This window comes from Stegastes partitus, unplaced genomic scaffold (genome assembly GCF_000690725.1).
Source record: "Stegastes partitus isolate 25-593 unplaced genomic scaffold, Stegastes_partitus-1.0.2 Scaffold680, whole genome shotgun sequence".
Taxonomy (NCBI): domain Eukaryota; kingdom Metazoa; phylum Chordata; class Actinopteri; family Pomacentridae; genus Stegastes; species Stegastes partitus.
In genome coordinates, this window is record NW_007578411.1 from 53,460 (window position 1) to 69,125 (window position 15,666).

The 15,666-nt window shown below is 40.2% G+C and overlaps 1 protein-coding gene across 1 annotated transcript in view; it reads left to right on the forward strand.

The window, feature by feature from the left end:
- Positions 1–10,537, forward strand: part of mtx1a (metaxin 1a) — a 31,919-nt gene extending 21,382 nt beyond the window's left edge. The window contains exons 6-8 of the mRNA XM_008290521.1: positions 6,661–6,737; positions 6,925–7,082; positions 9,193–10,537. Of these exons, the coding sequence (XP_008288743.1) occupies positions 6,661–6,737; positions 6,925–7,082; positions 9,193–9,422 (465 nt within the window). The 3' untranslated portion in view covers positions 9,423–10,537. The remainder of the gene's footprint in view (positions 1–6,660; positions 6,738–6,924; positions 7,083–9,192) is intronic.
- Positions 10,538–15,666: the final 5,129 nt, after the last annotated feature.

Genomic DNA, 15,666 nt, shown 5'->3' on the forward strand with positions numbered 1-15,666 from the left:
CCCTCTACCCACCCACATCCCCCCGCCATCCATCCTCCCTCCTTACCCACTCACATCCTCCCTGCATCCACCCTCCATCCCTCCCTACCCACCTACATCCTCCCTTCATCCATCCTCCATCCCTACAACCACCCTTCATCCCTCCCTACCCACCCATCTCCTCCCGCCATCCCCCCTACCTCCCTATCCACCACATCCTCCCTCCATCCACCTTCCCCTCCAATCTTACAACACTTGCTCTCACACATCCACGCCACCCTTAACCCTCCCACCATGCCTTGTGAGAAACACCCTGAGCGGACAAGAGAACAATGAGCCCAAGATCCAGTCCCACCCGCCCACCCCCATGATGGCCCGCTCCGCCACACCCTGCATGACTTGCTCGCTCCCCAAAGCCCTACGTTTGTGTGTGTGCATGAAAGAGCGGAGGAGGGATCTGGGGTTATAGGAGGGACCTTAACCTAGATCTACCCCTATGGCGAGGCAACCCAAATCCCCACCCAGAGAAACAACAGAAGGCTCATAGTCACTACCAGAACCTCTGGACGGGCGGAAGTAGTTGTCAGTTGCATTTTTGGTGCAATGTGAGCAGATATTTGATTTTGACAGACTCATCCTAAACATTCTTTGTCCTGTATAATTAATTCTATGGAGAATATTGAATTGTATTAGTTGCATATTTGAATTCTTAGTCATTATAAAAGTGTTTAAACATATTTTTGACCATATATTTTGATTAAAGTTACTGGATAAGTCAGCCTCCCATTTTGAATTTGGAAGGGAGATTGAATCATCCAGTTTTGATTATAATCTGTATATTTTTGATAATAGCTTTGGGGCATGGGAATCCTGCCACCACTGAGTTAGAGTATCTGCCTATCCGATACCAGATAATACACACTTCCACACAAGCATTGTACCAGGTGGAGTCTCGTACGGCTTAATACTGTAGTGACCAGAGGAGGAAGGCAGTTCTGTATTGGCAAGCAGAAAGCTTTGTAGGGATTTAGCTAGTAAAGAGGCACCATGACGAAGATTTCTGTGACACTTAATGACACCCAGTCAGAGCTCAAGTGTGGAATGAAGCTGGGATAAATTAGGAAAGTGTTCCTCTAGTTCACTGACACATGTTAAGGTTGCTATTGTGCATTTTAACATATGTCTGCGCCTTAAAACAGCAATGTGAGCACTGGACATTTGTCTGGGGTGCTCAATTTATTTTATAAATTGTTAGTTTTTTCACATTTATTTTTATTAATTGCATGTAAATTTCGTCATCCACCCAAGACTGAGCATGTGCAAGGGAAACTGGCACTTAAGACAAATGTTTGTTATGAGGAAAGACCCTAAGAGAAGATTTTGTGTCATCCATACCTTTATAATTTATTATTAAAAGGTCTCAGTGAGGGAGTCGCTGGAGGAGCCTTAATTTGTACGTGCTTTCCATCTACAAAGTGGGAAGTTCGAAATTCTCCAGAAATCCTGTGCTACCTTCACACACTGTGCTCGGTTCACCTCTGTAGAGCATAATCTTTAAGAAGCTGCTGTTTCCTTGGATGTTTTTTTTGGGTTTAATATGAAGGGAAGTGCAACCAGCCATGTAGCAGACCCAGAGCTGCATGCGATCAGATCAGTTAAAAATGCCTTGATCAAGAATATATTTANCCTCCCTCCCTCCCTCCTGTTTCATTCTCTTTTTCTTTTTTCTTTCTCTTTCCTTCATTTCTTTCTTCCTTCCTTCCTTCCTTCCTCCGTTTTTCCCTTTCCATCTATTTTCTTTTTCTTTCTTTCATTCTTTTCATTCTTGCACTTTTCCTTTCCTGTCTTCCTTCTTCTCTTTTCTTCCTTTATTCCTGTCTTTTTCTTTCTCTCTTTCTTTCCGATCCTTCGTTCTTTCTCTCAAGTGTGAAATTTGCGAAAGAGGAAACAGAGAAGGACGCAGAATCATTCCTGTTGTTATTATTCCCTTCTTTTGTTTGGTAGTCTTTCACTTCTGTCCAACATTTAACGTGTAGCAGTTTGTTAAAAACAGAGCCACATCTTTCTTGTCAGTTGTAGTAAGACACAGTTTTTGTATTTGAAACAACAGACCTCAGAAAAATGTTAATGTGAAAGAATTGGGATTTTCCGCCTGAAATTAAACATGCCATGAGGTCACAGCATGCACCAAATGTGCAACAACACCACAGAGAGCGTTTCTGTTTGTCTGTGAGGAAACAGGACTGACTTTGATTTTGTGTGTCGGCCGGCTGCAGTAACTTCAGAACATGCAGCAGTTTTCCAGTTTGTACTGAGATATCGTTTCCATGTGTTCGGGTCGCTGAAGTGGTTGGAACAAATGTAGAGCAAAAGGAAAACTTTCTTCAGTGGGCTTTTCTGTTGGAAAACTGCTGGTGTGGAACAATCCTCCGACTTTGGACTGAGGTCAGAGGTCACACGGTGTTCAGGGGAATGTCACTTAGAACAATTTGTTCCTGTCAGCGGGAAAAACCTTCAGAGAATCGACTTTTCAGGAATGAATGAAAGTCAATGTTGGCATCCACACATCCATCACAAGATACAAACACCATTAAAGAAAGTTTATTGAGACGGCCACCAACAACTATTTTTCTATCAGTTAAACTGTTTCATGGATTAGTCAGTTTTATTTTTTATTTTTTTAACATGTCCGGTCTGGCATCATAGCAAGCAGAATGATGATCTGGCTGCTGTGTTGTGCTGAACAGATTTACTTTGCCAAGGGAAGTTTTATGAATATAATGCCCCTCTTGATAGTCTGATTTTTATTTATTTATTTATGCATTCATTCTATTTTATTGCATTCATTTATTTTGAATGCTTGCTTATTACTGAATTGTAGTATTGCTGGACCTGAAAGAGGGAAAAAGAAAAGTGTACAGTTTAAAGAAGTGAGAGAGAGAGTGAAAGGAAAGTAGAAGAAAACAGATACAACCACAATCTACCAACTGCTAAACCCGCACAAACACAGCAGAAATGATCTTACGACTTTTGCCGGAAAACAGAGCTGATTATCAAGAGCACCTGTGAGAGATGAGTAAGCTGAGAAAACCTGAATCTTAACGATTACTAGAGCATATGATTTATATATGCACATAAAAATTAGAGAAGGAAAAGAAACACAAAAAAAACCAAAAAAAAAACTACATATGTCAAGAGAAATAAATAAAAGTAAACAAAGCAAACAATAGTGGGTGTTAGTGCGGACAATGCAGTGTCATTTTACAGAATGTGTGGGGTGAGGAGTGTTCAGACATGAGTGCAACACCATGCAAGTGCAACCGAGCCCCTGTGAAGGACAGATGCAGACCAGGAGAGCCCCAAGACCTGAACACACATCCCCTCAGATGGCGACAGAGAAAGGCCCCAGCCAGAGCCTGCCACGACTGTGGGGCAAAGGCCCCAGTGGCCCAAGACCAGCAGCTGCCGACCCCCGCTGGGCACTGGCCACTCAGGGCCCAGGGCCACACTATCCCGNATGTTGGCATCCACACATCCATCACAAGATACAAACACCATTAAAGAAAGTTTATTGAGACGGCCACCAACAACTATTTTTCTATCAGTTAAACTATTGACTGTTTCATGGATTAGTCAGTTTTATTTTTTATTTTTTTAACATGTCCGGTTTAGCATCATAGCAAGCAGAATGATGATCTGACTGCTGTGTTGTGCTGAACAAATTTACTTTGTCAAGGGAAATTTTATGAATATAATGCCCCTCTTGATAGTCTGATTTTTATTTATTTCTTTATGTATTCATTCTATTTTATTGTATTCATTTATTTTGAATGCTTGCTTTTTTCTGAATTGTAGTATTGCTGGACCTGAAAGAGGTAAAAAGAAAAGTGTACAGTTTAAAGAAGTGAGAGAGAGAGAGTGAAAGGAAAGCAGAAGAAAACAGATACAACCACAATCTACCAACTGCTAAACCCGCACAAACACAGCAGAAATGATCTTACGACTTTTCCCGGAAAACAGAGCTGATTATCAAGAGCACCTGTGAGAGATGAGTAAGCTGAGAAAACCTGAATCTTAACGATTACCAGAGCATATGATTTATATATGCACAGAAAAATTAGAGAAGGAAAAGAAACACAAAAAAACCCCAAAAAACAAACTACATATGTCAGGAGAAATAAATAAATAAATAAAAATAAACAAAGCAAACAATAGTGGGTGTTAGTGCGGACAATGCAGTGTCATTTTACAGAATGTGTGGGGTGAGGAGTGTTCAGACATGAGTGCAACCATGCAAGTGCAACCGAGCCCCTGTGAAGGACAGATGCAGACCAGGAGAGCCCCAAGACCTGAGCCATCAGTAGCGATCCCGGTGTACGAATGTCAGCCACCACACCACTGAGGCGAACACACATCCCCTCAGATGGCGACACAGAAAGGCCCCAGCCAGAGCCTGCCACGGCCGCGGGGCAAAGGCCCCAGTGGGCCAAGACCAGCAGCCGCCGACCCCGCTGCGCACTGGCCACTCAGGGCAGGCCAAGCACAGGTCCCAGGGCCACACTATCCTGAGTTTCCTTGGATGTTTTTTGGGTTTAATATGAGGGGAAGTGCAACCAGCCATGTAGCAGACCCAGAGCTGCATGCGATCAGATCAGTTAAAAATGCCTTGATCAAGAATATATTTAGCATAACCAATTAATTTTCCTCCAAATAATTAAATTGACAGTGCATTTTGTTTTGGCAAACTGTATGTCATGAAAAAACAACAACTTGTAAACAAAGGTTACATAAAGAAATGTGCTTAAGATAATGGCAAAAACTTAATTATTTTCAGTTAAGGAACACTGCATGTCAAAGTAGAATAAGCCCAGATTGTAGCCTGAACATTTGTTTATTTGATGGGAATTCTAAGGTGGCAAGCAGACAACTTTGGGGATTTGTGAATGTGTGTAGCAGCTACAAGGACAGAAGTTATTAATACTAATGAACAGATAAAACTTACGATGGGTTTGCCTTTTATGACAGTGCATCTTCCACAGTCTTGCTGTGTTTTCTCTTTAGGTATTTGTGCATTGTGTTGTACTGCTGTGGTCTGCTATCCAAACTCTGCACCGTGCACAAACCACCTGTTTGTTCTGTCATAATTTGAAGTACTCCCAGACTTTTGCGGCCTTGGGTCTGTGGAAACTTTTACCCTAAAGTGACGTGGAGCTTTCAGCCACATCTCTAAGTCTTTGGAACATTGTATGACTGCTTGTTATTATGTGAGCAAAGTTTGTTATGACGGTGAAGCTAGCTGAGTCAATTCACTGAAAAAACCGGAGTGCCTTTAAACACTTCTGAAAAGGCTTGCTCGTGTACGTTAAGTTGAGAATAATTTGACAAAGTACTTTCATAAAAAATTACCTCTAACACTTAGATGAAGAAGTAGCTCTTGCTCGTATTTCTTTTTGAATTGCGTGAATCTGCCAGCTGTCCCTTTATTTCACATTTAAGTTGACATTTTCTGCCCCAATAGCGGCAGCTTCTGCAAACTAATTAGTTTAGCGATTTAACCTGAGATCTCCTGCTCTAGTAGAGTGATATGACCTTTACATGGCCTCACTACAAAAGAGTCGGTTTCTAAGGAATGAAGAACGGAAGTTGGATGTTCTGTTGAGTTTGGAAGTTCTACAGTGAAGGTATTAGCAAGTCTCAAAGCTCCAGTGGTCGTAAAAGTCATCACAGAGAAGACGGTGGAAACTTTCAGTTAAAGAAGTTGGAAGAAACCTAATGCTGGGCTGAACTGAAATGATATTAATGATGAACACGTCTGTCATTCATGACCTTTTACTACCACCACCGTATACATTTTTAGCTCAGGCACTCCCACTGGACATTGGACCTTTAACCTTGGCCATGGTAGTTTCTTGCTTTACTTTCCACGGTATAATTTATGGTTGCCTTTGGATCGTTAATGCATCCTGTCAGCAGTAGTAAATCAGAGATGCTAGTCATGGTGCAGCTGGTACAGCAGCAGGAGGATGAACAATGAACTGCAATAAAATTTGCTTTAGACAAGGAGGAATAAGGTCAGGGACACAAGATCCCAGTGGGCAATGTTGAAACACTGCATTGTGCAATCAGCTGATTTAAGGCTGAGGGTGGTGGCACCTGTTCTTGAACAGCTCTTGAACCTGCTGGAGGAAGCTAGTGGTGAAGAAAACCCCGAAGAATCTGTTGATTTATGTTTAACCAGATTTTGTGAGTAAGCTGGCAGGTATCAATGCACCAGGATGATTCAGAAAAACCAGCAGAAGGTCATGAAGAAAGCCTCTCAGTTGAACTCACAACAGTTCTTAGAGTCCAGCAAACAGCTTGGCGATATTAGTGATGAAACAAAGCATTTTTGCTTCTCTGGCCATGGCTACTTCAGAATCAGAACGCAGAAGGACTTCATCTGGAAGGTCATGAAGAGGGAGTTGATTGACTGCAGAGTGGTTCTGACAATCCAAGTACCTGCTGGTAGATTCTGGCTTGTCTGGACCAGTTTCCATCACCAAGAGCTAGGAATAGTTTTGCGATGTTGATGTCTTCACTCCAATTTTTTTAAAAACTGCCTTGCTGATCTGCGTCCATCAGAAAACCTGCTGGAATGTGAACGTTTTTTTTTACTGTTTGTCTTGGTTTTATGTTTTTCAGTTGTACCGTGATGCTTCAGAGTGCATGAACCTGCTGTCCCAACGACTCGGCTCGCACAAGTTCTTCTTTGGAGACTCGTAAGTTCATCCACACTCATACTTGTGGAAAGGTAACCCCCACCTGAAAATAGAAAGCCAGCATGACCTCCAAAATGTAAGCTGTAATCAAACGACGCTATGATGGATATATCTCTGGTCAGGTTGTTTTTTCTGGATGTTACCGTAAACATTGCAGCTTGTACCATCCTTTACTTTTCCTCTGCAGGCCCTCATCTCTGGACGCCTACGTGTTCGGTCACTTGGCGCCCATCCTGAAGTCCAAACTGCCCAACGGGAAACTGCAGCAGTGTCTGAAATCCCTCGACAACCTGACCAACTTCTGCACCAACATTCTGCTGCTCTACTTTCCCAGAGACAACCGAGGTGAGGCTGACACACCCAGACTGGAAATGTGTGATGATAAGCAGCTGATTTATTGTAAGGAGTAAAGTAGTTTACCGAGAGATGAACTTTCTGTGTAAAAACTGTACAGCCTTCTTATTTTCAGGACGAAGTTGGAGGTTTTCCCACTCATTTCAGTATATTTACATTTTCTGACAAACTGCCCGAACCGACTTGCTGTTTGTTTTCTGGTTTTAGAACCATCGATTTTTAAGTGTTTGACAGAAATATCAGCTCAAGTTTGCTCCGCCTTGAGTCCGGCTGCATTTTTGTACCACTGAGATCTTTTGGAATCAAAATATGTGACATCATGTAAACTGTTGCTGTAAACAGATTGTCTCATTGACAACAAAAACACACAGAGACATGGGCTAGTCAAACAAAGATGGTTGAAATCAGGCAAAGTTTTAGGAAAAAGATTTATAATGTGAGAAGACATGAATGTAATCACTTTAGATGTCTGATTATTGGACGAGTGTTTCAGACAGACTCCAGTTGTTTTTTTTGTTTGTTTTGGGGTTTTTTTTGTATTTTAGGGTCTCTTTTACAGATTTTGCTTTTTCATTGATGATTTCTGGAAATTTTTGGTGTTAAATTTATTTCGGCAGCACCAGTGTCTGAAAGGCTCCCAGCTTGTTTTCCTTTTGGTGCTTTTATGCTTCCAAGGTTGGAAAGTTGAACAGATCAAATCCCGAGTTCCAAGTGTTCCAAATGTAAGTGATCGACATGGCTGGCACGTCTTCTGAAACCTACAGGTAGATTTGGCTTCAGTAGGCAAGTCGTCCATCCTGAAACACATTTAACAGTCCAAGTCATCTGTTAAAATAAAATCAGCTGCTGTAACTCTGTGATGTACAGGAACGCTGTGTTGACTCACCTATCGGCCTCCTAGACCGTTTAGCAAGTTGATTGACAGTCTTTAAAGATGTTATCCTGAATCATGGCACTGAAAAAATTGATAAAGTAGTTTCAATTAAAGCAGCATATCTGTTACAAAATGCAGCACATCGACGACTTCTTTGACGTGTTGTCAGTTAGTTTGGAGCCGACTCACTGTTAAACGTTTATTAAACGTTAAATAACTGAAACCTCGCAGTCTCCATTAGGTTGGGGCAGTTCAATGTTGTTAAAAGGCAGGTGTGTTCACAGGTTTTAAGTTCCTCCATCCACCAAAAAATGGATTAGTTGAAAGTTGTTGTGATGTAGAGCTTTTCTCCTTTTGAAAGTAATAGCGGAGATTGTCCAGCCAATGGGAATTTGGTCAGATGAGAGCCTATCAACTAATCTGTCGACCAATCCACTTGGACTCTACAGCCCGAGATGCATCATTACCTTTTAAGATGATAGGGCAAACTTCTAAGAAAATACTTGTTTTTTATGCACATTGTGATTCAATTGGTGTCGTGTTTCTGGTCACCTGAATAAATATTTGCTCTCTCTCAGCATAGTTAAAATAATTGATAGCTGCAGCCCTATTAGCTGCTACATGCTGCTATATCGTTTAAGAGATAAAGTATATAAATAAAATATCCAAAAAAATCTATTCAAATTAAGTGAAATAAAATGAGCACCTGGGAGATTTTGGACCATCGTGTTTGAGAGCGCTCTTCAGGTCAACTCCTGATCTCAGCACAAAAACTACTGATGAATATCACACGGACAAGTTAGCTTCTGTTTTTCAAATATGTTGGTTTTTGACTTGTGATGTAAACACTGCTGTCTGCAGTTTACACTTCACTTTTTGGCCATCAGTTTGAGCAAACTGAAGCCACATCAACAACTCCTTTGACATCAGATAGTTCAGAGCAGACTCCCGGCAAATGGTTTATAAGTCAGCTCTAGCAGTCTCTGAGGGTAAACCAGTTCAAACTTGTGATAAAGCAAACGTGTTCACAGGCTTCTGTTCTTCCTGCCAACAAAAATAATGGATTCATACTGGTAGATGTAGTACTTTTCTCCTCATGAAAGTAACAGTGGAGATTGTCTGCTCTGATGAGAGCATATTGACCTTGATCTGTCATACTCATTGAAGTATTTCCTCAAACACATCAACCGAAACATGGCTAATGTCCTCCATGTTGTGTTCTTTCAGAGAGTCCCAGTCAGAAAACATCCTCCCAGCCTGAAGGTGGAGACTTCGACCACGTCCCCAACAAGCGGAGGAAGCAGATCCTGTCTGCTCTGGTGGCTCTGGGCGCCATGCTGAGCTATGCCCTCCTCACCGGCATGGTGTCCATCCAGCATGTCCAGCAGGAGGCGCTGGAGGAGCCGCCGGATCTGCAACCCATCGGATCTCATGACGACGAGGAAGGAGACGGCTGAGGAGGACAGGCGTGATCATGGGACTTCATGGACAGAAGTAAAAGTATTCAGGATAAGATCTGGATGTTACAGAAAATTGATTAGCTGTATCTCACCAAAGAAAGCCACAGGAGATGTGTTGGTATGGAATTTATTGAATTAAAAAGTTATTTATCGACACAGCCTCAAGCCTTTCAGTGGACAGGAAACTGGTGCAGGTGTATGTGCAGAAATAAATTTAAAAATTATTCACTGGTTATTCTTCAAATGGGGTACAATTGTTTTTTAAAATGCAGTTTTGTTGAACCTTTCTTAACTTCTGTTGCATTTTTTTTAAAACATTGTTTCTTCGGTAAGTAAAGTCAACTCAGGATGACTTTGTCATTGAGAATAAGTTGATTTTATTCCCTAAACCCAAAGTGTGTGTATAAAAACAGTTCACTGCAGAGGTGGTTTTTTTTCCTGCCTTCGACAAAACTTAATCACACCACCATGACAAAAAATAATAAATCTATGACGTAAGACTGAAGTCTTTTTCATTTTGTGTAGCTATTCAGCTGGCTTCCAGTGTGGTGAATGGGATCAATCTGATCACTCTGTTGAACTTTTTGTGATTTAAAATTCACCAGCAGCTGTTTTTATGTGTAGAAATTGTCAGTAATTTGCCAATATTAATGAGGATAAAGATGGAGGAGGGGGTGCGAATAAACACAGGAACAAAGGTAGAAAAAACAAGATCAAAATTCATCATTTTAAAACATTAACTGACAAGGCAGAAGACGCGGGACATGTAGGTCAGAAAATGTATTGTAGGTGTGCTGTAGTAGCTGGTTGTGCCGCTTTCTGATAAGTGAGATGGAGTTACAGGTGTGTTTGCTTCCTGCCCATCAGGGTCCATAAAACAAGCACTACCTTACTGCTGTTTAACTGTGGCAGTCGTGCTGATGAACTCTTCAGCTTCGAGCTGTTTAAAGGTGTCTGGTTGCTGTCTGCTTTAGCTTGCCACCTGAAGCTAACGCTAAGCTAGGTTTTGCTAGCAACAATGTAATTATTGCTCTCCACTCGCCTTACTTTCCAGATTTGGCTCCATGCAACTTTTTCCTCCTCACCAAAATAAAGTACAAGTTGCAAAGTCACTGTCTAGACAAAGTTTGTGGGATTCAGCATTCATCGCAGATGGAACTTCACATATAAAAAATGTCACATGAAATCCTGACTCGCAACGGTTAATGCTCACATACAGTATGTTACACACAAAATCTTGAAATCTTTTAATTAAGCTTCTGGGCTTCTCACAGCTTTGTTCATCTGTTAACTATTTTATTATTGATCAGTTATTGACAATCACAGCATACATTCTAGGACGAAATTCTCAAGTTCATAATGGGTAAAAACCTCCTGTTTTAGTTTTCTAAAAGCCAAGATAATGTGTGCAGACGTGGCTTTCTTTAAACATTCAGTTGACTATATATCTGATGTGTTTAAAAAAAGTCACCAAAATGTTTTGTTTTAAATTAAAATAGTTGCAGATTATTTCATGACAACCAGTTCAGTTGATTCAGTTAAAGAATGACTCAAACTCAGAGTAAAAAGTAGCTTATATTGCAGCTAAAGAACAAAACTGATTGCTTTGACAGAAACAGGGAACCAAACACAAATATTAAAATATAAACTTAAATAAATGAATAAAAAATAATTTATGACTGTTTTTATTTTTATTGAACTTGAAAGGTTTATCTTCATGTAAACATAAGTTTTAAGTAAAATGTAAAGTTGGTCAGGTTGTAAGAATAACTGAAAGAGATGTGGGGTATTTTTTCTTGCAGACTTCAAAGGCTGTATCACCTCTAGGTTTTCTGACACTTTGAAAGGAAACTGTAGAGGGTTTTCTCATACATGCGTACAGTCAGAGTGGCTGAGGAGCTACAGCTACTTTCATTTGTTTGTCTGTTCATTTTCTATCTAAAATAGCTGAGAGAGTGGGTGTTTCATTGAACTTTTTGTGGTGTGATTCAGTGAAAAGAAATACATAAACCTTTGAGTGAAAAGTGGTTTTATTGCAACCCAAGAACAGAACTAATGGAACAGGACACTTTTGGCAGTGAACTGCTCCAACCGAGCAACAGACGTCCACATGTGAAGAAAATGGAAACTCAGTTTTTGGACTACAGCTTGCCCAAACACCCCTCTTCCCTCCCCTCACCCCTCCACCCTGAGCCTCCACCCGTCCTGACCGGGTCCGGACCCCGGGGACGTACAGCTGCACATGACGCCACCACACAGGAATCCTGGCCTGGCTCCTGTTCGCCCGCTGCTGTTGCTGCTGCTGTTGTTAATGCGAGTGTCCCGTCTCTGCAGTGTTTCCCCTCCTGCACAGCTCAGCTCAGCTTGGGGCTTAATGAGCTGATCTGGAAGCAGTTTATGGATCTGAGCTGTTTCTCTGTCATCTGTGTGGATGCTGGGAAGTGAAAACACAGTTAAAATACCAGGAAAAGACCCAGTTTTTACGCAGTCCCTCGCTCTGCACACACCTCCGTTTCAGGCCGAGCAGAGGAAACAAGTCGGAGGGGTGGAGGCGGAGTTTCCTCCCTCCCCTCACCTGCTGTTAAATGCTGGTTTCCATGGCAACGCTCCAGAATCGGAAACAAACAGTCCCGAAGTGTGAGAGGAGGCCTGCAGGGAGAAACCGCTTTGTTCCCCTGATTTCAGCTGTGAAAAATTACTCAGATTTTTACTTAATTACTGACTGGATCATGACTTTTCTTCCCCCAATGGGACAACCCCAAACTAGAAGATTAGCTGATGTGTTTTGTACCTCTTTGTTCTCATTTGTGTGTTTTGTTGTCTTCGCCAGTCGCCTGTTCAGTAACACTTCCATGCATGAAGCTGAATTATGGTTGTAAATTTAGTTGTTTGTCTGGTTGTAGCTGTTTTGTGTCTCTATAGTAATTTTGTGTCTCTTTGTAGTCCGTAGGTGTCTCTTTGTGACCATTTTTTTCTCTCTTTGCAGACAATTTGTATCTATGTGTAGTAATTTTTAGTAACTTTAAGGCCATTTTGTGTGTCCCTGTAGCTGTTTGTCTATGTCGTCAGTTTGTGTCCCTTTGTTGTCATTTTGTAATGCCTTGCAGTTGCTTGTGTCTTTGTATTAATTTTGTGTCTCTTCGTAGTTGTTTGTGTATTAATTTTGTGGTTTTTTTTTTTAGTTTTTTGTGTCTTTGTACTTGTTTTGTTTCTTTTTTGTGTCTCTGTAGTTGTTTCATGTGTCTTTGTAGGCATTTTGTGTCTCTGTAACCACTCTGTAGCCATTTTGTCTCTTAAGTCATTTTGTGTCTCTTTGTAACCACTCTGTAGCTATTTTGTGTCTCTCTTTGTAGTTCCTTTTTGTCATGTTGGGTTTGTAGGCTTTCATTTTTTGTTGCAATTGTGATCTTTTCGTTTGTCTTTGTTGTAATGTTGTATGACTTTGTAGTTAGTTTGTATATTTAAAGACATTTAGTGTCTCTGTGGTTATTTTGTCTCCTTGTAGTAATTTTGGGTCTCTTCACAGTAGTTGTTTTGTCTCTCCTTGTGGTCATGTTGTGCCTCATCGTCATTTTGTTACTCTTTGTAGTCATTATGTGCGTCTTTGTAGTCCTTTGACTCAACTGTCATTTTGTGTGACTTTGTAGTTAGCTAATGTGTCTTTGTAGTTTGTTGTGTCTTTAGTAATTTTGTGTCTGTAGTTGTTTTGTATCTCTGTGGTTGTTTTTGAATCTCTTTGTGGTCATTTTTTTTTGTATCTCTTTATGTTACTCTTTGTGGATGTTTTCATTTCTTTGCAGTAACTGTGTATCTCTTTGCGGTTGTTTTGTTGTTCCTTTGCCCACCTGAGACATGTTTGACCCAATGCCAGCCAAACTCTTTAAAATTTATTGAGATTTCTTGTATTTTCAATACCACACATGTAATGTTGGTGTGTTTAGTGCAATTCCTTTGATTTTAAATACATTTTTGACCTAATGAACAGTCTAAAATTTGTAGCTTTGACCGAGAAAACAACATGTGAACCCTCAGTTAAATTGCAGAGACCAGGCCTGTGTTTAGTTTTTTAGAGTACGCACCTCTGAATTCCTTCACTGTATCCCAATATTACCTGCTCACTAATAACAGGCTCGACATGCAGCACTTTTTCAGTAAACAGCATCGAAAATGAACCTCTAAAACTAGTCGAGGGGGAATCTTTGCCCTGAGTCAAGACACTCAGGCAGAACTCGCCTGTCAAAGTGAGTTCAGCCAAAACACAAAGCGAGTTTCAGCCTTTGTCTGTTTCCGTTTTCTGTTTTTCTACACAGCCCGTTGGAAGGATAGATGTGTCTCTTTCATTTCTTCCAGTTCTTACGATGTCATGAAACCAGACAACACCATCCTTTTTGTGTGATTTTGTTGTTATTTTTTCTGTCTCTGTGGTCGTTTTGTGTCTCTTTTTAGTTGTTTTGTGTCGATGTAGTACTTCTGGTTCTCTTCATTGCCTCTATGTGTTTCTTTGTAATTGTTTGTGCCTCTTTGTGGACCTTTTGGGTTTTTGTGGTTTGTTTTGTGGCCTTTTTGTGGTTGTTTTCTGTCCCTGCTTTGTCAGTTTGTTGTTTTTTGTGTCACTCTGTGGTTGTTTTGTCTTTTTGTAGTCATTTTGTGTCTCTTTGTAGTTGTTTTGTTTCTATTTTTTGTAGTTTTGTCTGTTTGGGGTCATTTTGTGTCTCTCTGTGGTCATTTTGAGTCTCTGTAAATCATGTTTTTGTCTGGTTACTGTCTCAGAGGTAAACCAGAGTCTCTATGTAGTTGCTTCTTTTTTTGTTTTTAGTTGTTTTTTTTTCTTTGTATTTGTTTGTCTCTGTAGGTGGTTTGCATTTTTATAGTCATTGTCTGTCTCTTTTAAGTTGTCTTGTGTCTCTTTGTGGTTGTTTTCTGTCCCTCTTGTCATTTTGTGCCTCTTTATGGCTGCTTTGTATCTCTTTGTAGTTGTTTTGTCAGTTTGTAGTTTGTTGTGTCACTCTGTTGTTGTTTTGTCTCTTTGCAGTCATTTTGTGTCTCTTTGCAGCATAATGTTTTAATTTATTAGTGAGAGGTGAATCTGGGCAACTTTATAGTCAATTGTTGTTTCTTTTTCCCATTTTTACATCTCTTTGTATTTGCTTTTTCTTTCTGTGTTCATTTTGTGCCTCTTTGTAGCTACTTTGTTGTTGCATCTCTGTACTTTTTGTGTGTCTCTTTCTTAGTTTTTTGTCTGTTTGTGGTCATTTTATAGTCTCGTTTTGCCACTTTTGGATCTCTTGTTTGTCATTGTTGTGTTTCTTTGTGTTTCTGGTACACTTATTTGTAGTTTTCTTGTATCATTGCAGCACTGTTTTTTGTTTTGTTTTTGACTCCGGTGCATTTTTCCCATAGAGGCTGCAGTGAGGGTTCTCAACATCTGGTTCTGGACCCTCTGCAGGCGCCACTGCAGGCCTGAATGAAGGCCCAGGACAAAAGCTGAATGGACGGACTGAGAGGCAGCTCCTGACGTCCGACCCCTGACCTCCGGCCTACAGGATGCTGTGATGGATGGAGGGGCGTCCACAGCTGCATTCATCTGTTACTTAACTACTGATTTATCAATCAGTTTAATCATCTGGTTTCAGCTTCTGAATGTCAAGATTTTCTAATTCGGAAGTTCAAAATAAGTAAAAATCTGTTTAAATGCTGATGTGATGTTTTAAAATCCATACAAAACCAAACTGATGTTTAGTTTATCATCAAGAAAGCATCAAATGCTCAGGTGTGAGATACTGTAGATGGTGGATAACAAATATTTGACATATTTGCTTTAAAAAGAAAAAAGATTTTTGTTAACATTTTAGGTAAATTTAATGGCAAGTCAGTTAATCGATAAATGCTATTGATGACAAAATAATCACAATATAAATAAGTAAAATTAATGTTATGCAGTGCTTCATATAAAAAAAGTTAAATATATGAATCAAAATATTTTAGAAATATGTTTTTTGAGTTGTGAAGGTAATACTAAAATAATGTATTACATAAATGTTTGAATGTGTAACAAGATGTAAAATTATGACATAAAAATAGTAATAAAATGGAAAAAACACAATGGTTGTAACCACAAAGTTACAGGTAGACTGAGTAAATTTATAATGAACAACAAATTAATTAAAAACCAAAACGAGTTACATGTTCTGTTTGGTTAGCACCACTTGTGTCTTTTTGAGGTAATTTTGTGTCTCTTTGT